The 9,486-nt window shown below is 47.1% G+C and overlaps 1 protein-coding gene and 1 long non-coding RNA gene across 2 annotated transcripts; both read left to right on the top strand.

Moving 5' to 3' along the window:
• Nucleotides 1–734: 734 nt before the first annotated feature.
• LOC148398535 (uncharacterized) lies at nt 735–3,825 on the top strand. Its single transcript, XR_015858720.1, has 7 exons — nt 735–840; nt 1,072–2,343; nt 2,480–2,872; nt 3,001–3,040; nt 3,259–3,321; nt 3,408–3,506; nt 3,592–3,825. It is a non-coding gene; the product is annotated as an uncharacterized LOC148398535 (long non-coding RNA).
• Nucleotides 3,826–4,221: 396 nt separating this feature from the next.
• LOC148398534 (janus kinase and microtubule-interacting protein 3-like) lies at nt 4,222–5,429 on the top strand. Its single transcript, XM_088377295.1, has 2 exons — nt 4,222–4,585; nt 4,665–5,429. The coding sequence occupies exons 1-2, from the start codon at nt 4,373–4,375 to the stop codon at nt 4,779–4,781; spliced, it is 330 nt and encodes a 109-aa protein (XP_088233421.1). The 5' UTR covers nt 4,222–4,372; the 3' UTR covers nt 4,782–5,429.
• Nucleotides 5,430–9,486: the final 4,057 nt, after the last annotated feature.

The following is a 9,486-nucleotide window of genomic DNA, read 5'->3' as shown; positions in this document are numbered from 1 at the left end:
GTCGCCTCCACCAGGAGCGCGGAAGAAGCCCTGGCAGCGGCCCAGCAGGCCTGGCAGTCCCGAGCGGCCGAGCTCCGATCGGCTCATCACCAGCATCGGGAGGAGCTGAGCCGAACCAAGAGAGACTGCGAGAGGGAGATCCGCCGACTGGTAGGACTGATCAGATGCGCGGTGCGTGGCTATGTTCCCAATTTCGTTGTATACCTGCAGTGCAATGACACCTAAGGCATTCTATTCTATTCTATTTCACAAGAAGAAAATGTCCGGTTGCTCGCTTCGCTTTTGTCACAGCAAAGGTGTTCTAGTCGATTCAAGAAAAAAATTGGCCGGTTGCTCTCTTTGTTTTTGTCACAATTCTGGCAAATGAGTTTGCCCGCCTGCCTGAGCGCTCCCCGTTTGTACATCCAGACGGATGAGATCAAGCTGAAAGACAGAGCGGTTAGTGTTTTGGATGAAGCCCTGGGGCCGGCCACGTCCACCGCCTTCAGCTGCAGACTCAGGCTGCCGAGCAGCAGATCGCTGCCCTGAGGGATTCCCAAAGGGCGGGCCTAAACTACCCTGGAAGTGGGGTCAACGCCGCTACTAGCAATCCTCTTCATTGCGTAAGCCACCTCATCACACACTTGCAGTACGCATGACTTAGTTCGTTGCTGGAGGAAGGTAGCACAAAAACAGTTTTGAACTTTGAACGAGTGCTTGTGTGTGTGTGTTGCGGGGCGTTTTCAGTCTCAGGAGGATCGGGACACGCGACGGTTTCATCTGAAAATCGCTGAGCTCAGCGCAGCCATCAGGAAACTGGAGGATCGAAACGCCCTGCTTTCTGAAGAGCGCAATGAACTGGTAATTTATTGACGGCACGCTTGAAGGTTTGCGCTACGTTTGATGCGCGCCATCCAGCGAGGCACCCATTGCGCTTGCTTATTAGTTGAGCGGCGCAGCGAGTCGGTTGCCTGGTAGATGTCTTTTATTGGGAGCCAAAGCCACGATTCCGTTCAAACCGATGCAAAAGGAATGGATACGTTCTGGCCCGCGTGTTGTGCGTCTTTCACATCCCGCACTTCATGCTTGCAGCTAAAGCGACTGAGAGAAACAGAAAGCCAGTTTCTGCCACTCCTGTACAAAAACAAACGCCTGAGCAGGAAGAATGAAGAACTCTCGCTGGTGCTGTGTCGCCTTGAAAACAAAGTGCGCTTTGTCACCCAGGAGAACGAGGAGATGGCAAGCTTGGTAAGTCGACGCGGACAACGGCGGCGTGCCAACAGAGTCCACTGCATTTGTGTTCCACAGAGAAGGCCTAGTTCGCTCAATGACCTGGACCGCGGTTGCGGCCAGCAGGACGGTGAAATGGAGTTCCTTCAAGTTGTGGAGCAGCGGCACATCATCGACGACTTGTCCAAGGTCTTCAGGCAGGCGACTCGGTGCACGTACGGCAGCGCCGCGCTCGCTCGCTGTCGCCAGGAAACCTTTTCCGTCCAAAGCTTGGCCGGCGGCCGCCATCCAAAAAATTGGCCCCTTAAATTCCGACCTTTCAAGCAGGAGCATTGTGCGCACGCGTTTGAACACGCTTTAGACTTGTTTTGCCGTTTTCAGCAGCTCAAAGCTCCCGTTTTGTCAGCGCCTTTGCCACTCGCTGTGCGCTGAAAACGACGGACTTGCCCGGCTGCTCAGCCCGTCAACCATGAGCCGCGAGCGCGACGTCATTGTCCGTAGGCAGCTAGTGGCAAAATGCACCCTGTTAGAGTTGCGCTCGCTCCAACTTATTTTGCAAGAACCACACGGGAGACAAGTAAGTTCTTTTGGACACCTGCAGGTGGAGAGTCCATCCGTTGTACGAATGAAGTCTGACTCTCGGCTCCTGCACGAGCATTTTAATTAAGAGAAACAGGGTGGGTGTAAGAGTGGATTGAATAGAGGAAGCCCTTGACCTCTAGTCAAAACATAGCAAGGGGTGTTTTACGACTTTGTGTAGGAAGGGATAAGCGATAGGGATAAATAAGGGATAAATAATATTATTTATTACAGGTCGCAGTCAAAGTCAAAGCAACACAATGATACGATAAAGATAATCTGGAAAACCCTGACACACCCTGTAGTTGTCACTTTTGGAAAAGACGAGCGTCCCTCCAATCATCGCCGGTGACGTGTTTTTCAGGCTCTGGAGACAGGAGCTCATGTCAGAAATGTCATTGTGAGTCGCGTTTGTTTCTGCGCCGGAGCCGTTCGTTCCCTTTGCATCCAAAGAATCTCAAAGGCGGATTATTTGTGTCGACAGGAGAGAGATTTGCTGCTACGATACCGACGTCGAGAATCTCTGAGGAGGAACAAAGCGTGAGGTCCTGCAAGGTGAGTCTGTTTGTTTGCGGCTGCTTGGTGTTGCGCAAGATGAAATGGCCTTTTTCTCGCTATCGTTCCTCTCGTCGATTCATCGTGAGGTGTCGCTTCAGTTTGTTCAGAGAGATGTTTGCTTCCGCGCCCGCAGGTCATCGAAACATTTTACGGCTACGACGAAGACGTGTTGGTGGACTCGGACGGATCGTCCTTGTCTTTTCACACCGACAGAACCCCCGACACGGAACCCGAAGAGGTAGCCCGCCATTTCTGCCAGCGTATTGGCACCAAACATTCCTCTTCAGCCTGGAATCGGACTCGTCTTTGCGTCGCGGGTGCTTTGTCGCCGGTCTGACTGATTCTGGTACTAGTGCTGTGTTGCATTGGTGTGTGCATGAAGAGGCGGAGCTTCGCTACCGCCAGCTGACGCAAGAATATCAAGCGCTGCAACGAGCCTACGCTCTGCTAGCCCAGACCAGCGAAAGGGGACTACGACGCCGAGAAGGAGATCAAGGTGGCGCCCCTTCCCGCAACCCCCGGCCAGGTCGCAGCCTCCCCGTTCTCACCCAGCCTCGGGTGTTCTCTGGTCTGAAAGGAGGAGGAGGAGCCTCCCTCCTCCTCCTTTCAGACCAGAGAAAAGCTGATGGTAGAAATGGGTCACTATCAAAGCAGAGTAGCAGATCTGGAGTCAGCGCTGAAGCAACAAGGACAGGTAAGCTCATCAATGAGCACACCTTTTTCTCAGACAAAATAGCTACATTCTTCAGTCACTCATCCGTCTGGCATTACTGGACCAACCCCCCCTCCCCCCCCCCGAACGTGGCTGGGAAAATGCGGAGAAAAGAAAATGTCATTTTCCAGTCAACCAAAGAATTTGTGGATGAAAATGACACAACATTCCAAAGCTGTCCACGCGTTTGTCTCTTCTAGAATGTCAAGTGGGTGGAGGAGAAGCAGCTGCTGCGTCAGAGCAATCAGCAGTTGGCCGAAAAGGTGACGGAAAGAAAGGCGCTGGGCGGAGTCGCTTGGCGTCACACCTGTCGGGAAGCCCCGCAGATGAGGTCTGACTGTCTTTTCAGGTCAGGCGGATGGAGGCGGAAGAAGCGCGTCTGAAAGAGCACATCCAGGATATCCGAGACCAAAACGAACTGCTTGAGTTCCGCATCCTGGAGCTGGAGGTGGGAAGACTCGCACAAGCGTGTTGAGGCCAGAGATGTGACGGACGGACGGACGGACGGACGGATGCATGCCTCTGCCTTTCAGGAGAGGGAGTGGCGCTCCCCCGTCTTGAAGTTTCTGCAAGTCCGTTTCCCAGACGGCCTCAGCCCTTTGCAGATCTACTGCGAGGCCGAGGGCGTGAGCGTACGTAAGGCGTCCCTCGCAACCCTAACCTTAACCCGAGGTCCCAGAACACCTTACATTGCTCCTTGCGCCTTTCCCCCGGACATCGTCATCAGTGATCTGATGAAGAAGCTGGACATCCTGGGCTATAACGCCGTAAGTGTATGTCGAACTCCTTATGTTCGCACTCCACGAGACTCGGCGGCTCAAATGTGACTTTTGGAAGGCTTTGCGCTGAAAGAAGCTTGTTGACGCTGTGCCTTTGGGCTCTTGCAGAATCTCACCAACGAGGAGCAGGTGGTCGTGATTCACGCCAGGACCCTTCTCACCCTAGCCGAGAAGGTAACGCGCACGTCCACGCACGCTCTCGCATTCTGCTTATGTGACAGCAGCCTTTCCTCAGTGGTTAGAATACATCAAAGTGACCAAGTCAGCACTTCAACAGAAGATGTTGGACATTGAAAGTGAGAAGGTAGACAGACACGCGACATCAGCCAAGGGGAACTCCGGCAATGTGCCCCAACAATTCTGACCTTGAGCTGTGCTAGGATATGTTCTGCAAGCAGAAGGGCTACCTGGATGAAGAGTTGGACTTCAGGAAGTGTTCCATGGACCAGGCTCATAAGGTAAGCCGCCCTCAAATCTCCCGCCGGACCACTGATGGACGAGGATTGCGGCCCAGAGGATCCTGGAGCTGGAGGCCATGTTGTACGAGGCGCTACCGCAGCGGGACTGCCCCGCCACGGACGGCGAAAAAGCCAGCCACGCTGGCGTGAATGACGTGCTGACGGCGGATCAGAGAGAAGAGCTTAGGAGCGCCGTGGACCAATGGAAGCGAGCCCTGATGTGCGAGTTGAGGGAGCGCGACGCTTGCATCCTCCAAGAGAGAATGGATCTGCTGCACAGCGCGCAACAGGTAAGGGCCCAAAGCCAGCCCGGCACTTACTTGCACGCTTACTGGCTTTTGAATGCCACTTTCCATTTGTCCGTCCTAGAGGAACAAAGAGCTGAAAGAATTCATCGAAGCTCAGAAGAGACAAATCAAACAATTGGAGGAGAAGTTTCTGTTTCTCTTTCTATTCTTCTCCTTGGCCTTCATTCTGTGGCCCTAACACCAGCTGGTGAGTGAGCTCCAGCGGCACCGCACTCGACACCTCCGATACACTGCCAGCCGGTCTCAGACGTTGGCAGACGCTCCGATGCCAACGTATACCCCCCGCCACGGTGACAGAGGCACCGCGTCACACCGGCGCTCATCCAATCAGAAGGCAGGAAAAGCAAATTCACATGCAGGGCACTTTTGAACCAGAAGAGAGCGCCACAAAAAACGGTTGTTGCCCCAAACGCGCACTAAAAAGGGTCAGAATAACAAGAGTCCCACTGGCCAGCCGGGGCCACCCGTCCAGCTGTTTCTTCAGGGGGGAAAAAAATTGGAGTCACCGGTGAGTACATTTTGCATTTAGCTCTGCTTTTCTGCTTCTGTCTTCAAGTGTGTGGCATCCTGCGATCAAAGAGTCAGCCAACCCCAAAGCGGTTGACCTCAACGTCCCACCACCATGCCTACCAGAGCAGGTGACGTGATGCTTTGGACATCCTTCCGTCTCAGATGCCCAAAAGTACTCTTTGCCACATCTGCGGCAATACGGTGTCTTTTCAAAGGTGCAAATAAATCCAGCGTGGGCGGAACACGCACGTCTTCGGTTTTTCCCGCTTTGTTTGTGTGACAGCTGTTGTGAAAATTTTATACAAATAAAGTTGTATAGTACAGGTTTGGCCAAGCCGCAACTCCCGAACCGCATGCGGCTCTTTTATGTTCATATCAACATTTGTGTGTGTGTGTGTGTGTGGGGGGGGGGGGGTTGTGCGTGTTGGCTTCACTTGAGTTCAATTTGGTATTTTGGTCAAAAGCGCATGTGGTGAAATTCCACAAAGTAGGATGGGCAAACACATTTCTTTAAACTATGAGTGTCAATTGGGCTCTCGAAATGGCAGGGAAAAGATGCACAGCAAAACGAAAATACGTAGATGAACACAGGACGTTTTAATCAGAGTGGGAAAGTTTCTATTTTTTGTTGAACGTGATGGCAAACCATTCTGCCTGATATGTCAGACCTCAGCGCATTTCAAAGATTCAAATCTTCAGCGCCATGCACTTCAGCTCACTCCATGCTAACATTGATCAGGCGTCGAACCCGCATCATCATGCTTAAGAGGTGGCCATGCTAACCAGTGCGCCATTATGTCAACGCATAATAACTAAGTCTACTGGTCAAAACAGCGGTTACTATATGACGTCGCTACGTCGTGGTCACGTGACGCAGACAAGACGTCAATGGACGTGGGCAGAGTTAACTTGTTTAAAAGGGAGTAGGCAGAAGAAATATTTAATTTATTTAAATCTATTTTGAGTGCACACCATTATGCCAATGCATAACAACTGTAAATCTACTAAACAAAACAGCGGTTGCTATATGACATCTGCCACGTCGTGGTCACGTGACATACGTGACGTCGATGGGCGTAACTTTCGCCGGAATTCAAATCCGCGGGGAGAGTTAACTTGTTTAAAAGAGAGTGGGCAGAAGAATTATTTAATTTATTTAAATCTATTTGGTGTGTGCGCCATTATGTCAATGCATAACAACTGTAAGTCTACTAAACAAAACAGCGGTTGCTATTTGACGTCTGCCACGTCGTGGTCACGTGACGCGGACGTGACGTCGACGCCTACTTTACATCCCACCGATCACAGGACTCCTCGGCTGCATAATCGTGCCCCCTTCCCAACCAATCGGATTTGCTATACGCGAAAACGACGCCAATGGAAAGAGCTTCCGCCCAAATTTAAATCCGTGGGCGTGGCTCGCAGCAGGAAGTAGGAAAATGGCGGCGATGTTGACAAAGACACAGCGGATGGTAACATACGACTAACAAGAGAAATATTTTTATTTTCTGCTTGCAACTGGACCGTCCAGAGCGTACACGGTAAGTACAACTCATCGTTTTTAAAAAGAAGTACTTTTGTTGCCCTGAAAAGCGAGTGAGCGTGGCGTTTGTGGGGGACGTCGAATTTCGACGATTCTTTCTGGTCAACGGTTGTAAATGATTGTGTTGATTAAAAAAGAAAACTTGATGTAACTCTACTTTTAACTGCCGTTTCAGATAGATTTGGAATTGCATCACATCCAATTTTGCCTAGAGCGTACACGGTAAGTAACACTCGTTGTGTTTAAGGAGATTTACGTTTGTAATAGCAGAAGTGTAGCCGCGTTGCGTTGTACGTGTGAATGTTGGTCCGGGCGAAATGTTAATGTTTAATTTCATTCCTTTAGGTTCCACGGTGTTTGTTGGCTGCAAGTTTTCCACTGCAAGAAGAGGCTCATATCATTGACCAGGAGCGAGCTACAATGGTGAGTAGCCATAACATTTATGTTAAACACTTCCTATTTCATGTCTAACAGTACTTGATTTAACAAATAACCATAAATAAATACAGTGTGGGCACTGAAGTTAACATATGTGATTATACTGCCTAATCTGTCACCGAGTAGATTGTTGCAAAGTAATATAAGATCCAAAGTTGTAATTCAGAATAGTTTTCAAAAGAAGGCCATTAGAATTATATACAAGTCTGATTACCCCGAACAAGCTATTAATTAAATCACAAATTCTTCAATTCAAAGATTTGGTAGATTATCAGACAAATAATGTCTAACAGTAATTGATTTAACACATCACGATAAGTAGATTGAGTGTGGGCACTCTCAAGTTAACCTATGTGATTATACTGCCTAATCTGTTACAGAGTATGTTGTTGCCAAGTAATGTAGAATAGATCCAAAGTAGTAATCCAGAATAGTTTTGAAGAGGCCATTAGAATGATAAACAAATCTGATTACCTTGAACATAATAACAAGCTAAGTGTTTAATATGTCCTATGAAGTCAAAATTGGGCACCATCATGTGGTGAAATTTGGAATTGCATCACATCCAATTTTGCCTGGGAACAAACAGATTACATAAATCTTAGTTTTGAATAAGACACTCCTTCTCAAACAAGTAAACTCTGCCCATTTTGCGCAGTAGATGTTCTGTTAATATCTAGTATTTATACAAAGTCATAATTTAAATTGCTTTCAACCTTCATTCATCGGTTCAACCAACATTACTCGCTCTTCTTACCAACTTGTATTGATTTAACTAAGCGTTTAATACTTCCTATCAGGTCTCAAATCGAGATTTGGCAAAATACAATTTCAGCAAATCCAATTTTGCCAGGGAACAAAAATAGATTAAATAAACTAAATAAGTCCTCTTCCCATTAAATAAATCAGAAAAGTCTGTCTTGTAACCAGTCCTCTTCAAACAAGTAAAGTCTGCCCATTTTGTGCCGTAGATTTTGTGACTATGCCTAGTATTTAAACAAAATCATAATTTAAACGACTTCTTTCCTTCATTCACTTTGGAAATTTGGAATTGCAGCAAATCGAATTTTGGCAGGGAACAAAAATAGATCAATTAAACTAAATAAGTCTTCTTCCCATTAAATAAATTAAAAAAGTCTGTCTTGTAACCAGTCCTTTTCAAACAAGTAAAGTCTGCCCATTTTGTGCCGTCGATTTTGTGTTAATGCCTAGTATTTATACAAAATCATAATTTAAAGGACTTCATTCCTTCATTCACTTTGGAAATTTGGAATTGCAGCACATCAAATTTTGCCTGGGAAGAAAAGTAGATTAAATAAATTTAATAAGTCTTACTACTTCCCATTAAATAAATTAAATACGTCTTACTTGTTCCCACTCCTTTTCAAAACAGTAGTTTAAAACGAGGGCCCTTCACTCAATCTTTAACCTCAACCCCGCACGTTGTGTTGTATCTGTGAATGTTGGTTGTGGCCAAATGATAGTTTTCTTTCATTCGTTTAGGTTCCAAGAAAACTTGATGTAACTCTACTTTTAACTGCCGTTTCAGATAAGCGGGTATTACGTCGCAGTCAAATGCCGCGGATATGACGTAATTGCCCGAACCTCCGCCAAAATTCAAATCTGTTGGCGCGATGGCCGTGAGCCACTGAGCAGCGACGATTATCAACAGAAATATCTTTATTTTCTGCTTGCAACTGGACCGTCTAGAGCGTACACGGTAAGTAACACTCATTGTGTTTAAGGAGATTTACGTTTGTAATAGCAGAAGTGTAGCCGCGTTGCGTTGTACGTGTGAAAATTGGTCGAGGCGAAATGTTAATGTTTAATTTCATTCCTTTAGGTTCCACGGTGTTTGTTGGCTGCAAGTTTTCCACTGCAAGAAGAGGCTCGTATCATTGACCAGGAGCGAGCTACAATGGTGAGTAGCCATAACATTTATGTTAAACACTTCCTATTTCATGTCTAACAGTACTTGATTTAACAAATAACCATAAATAAATACAGTGTGGGCACTGAAGTTAACATATGTGATTATACTGCCTAATCTGTCACGGAGTAGATTGTTGCAAAGTAATATAAGATCCAAAGTTGTAATTCAGAATAGTTTTCAAAAGAAGGCCATTAGAATTATATACAAGTCTGATTACCCCGAACAAGCTATTAATTAAATCACAAATTCTTCAATTCAAAGATTTGGTAGATTATCAGACAAATAATGTCTAACAGTAATTGATTTAACACATCACGATAAGTAGATTGAGTGTGGGCACTCTCAAGTTAACATATGTGATTATACTGCCTAATCTGTTACAGAGTATGTTGTTGCCAAGTAATGTAGAATAGATCCAAAGTAGTAATCCAGAATAGTTTTGAAGAGGCCATTAGAATG

Source organism: Syngnathus floridae, chromosome 5 (assembly GCF_059516105.1).
Source record: "Syngnathus floridae isolate MCC-2025c chromosome 5, RoL_Sflo_1.0, whole genome shotgun sequence".
Classification (NCBI taxonomy): domain Eukaryota; kingdom Metazoa; phylum Chordata; class Actinopteri; order Syngnathiformes; family Syngnathidae; genus Syngnathus; species Syngnathus floridae.
The sequence above is the reverse complement of the archived record's forward strand: the minus strand, read 5'-3'. Positions and strand labels throughout refer to the sequence as shown.

What these genes read in the sequence shown, in the direction of transcription:
- LOC148398534 (XM_088377295.1), top strand. Translation starts at nt 4,373, where the DNA reads ATGTTGTACGAGGCGCTACCGCAGCGGGACTGCCCCGCCACGGACGGC. An exon ending in TGCTGCACAGCGCGCAACAG is followed by an intron (nt 4,586 to 4,664) that starts GTAAGGGCCCAA and finishes TGTCCGTCCTAG; the next exon opens with AGGAACAAAGAGCTGAAAGA.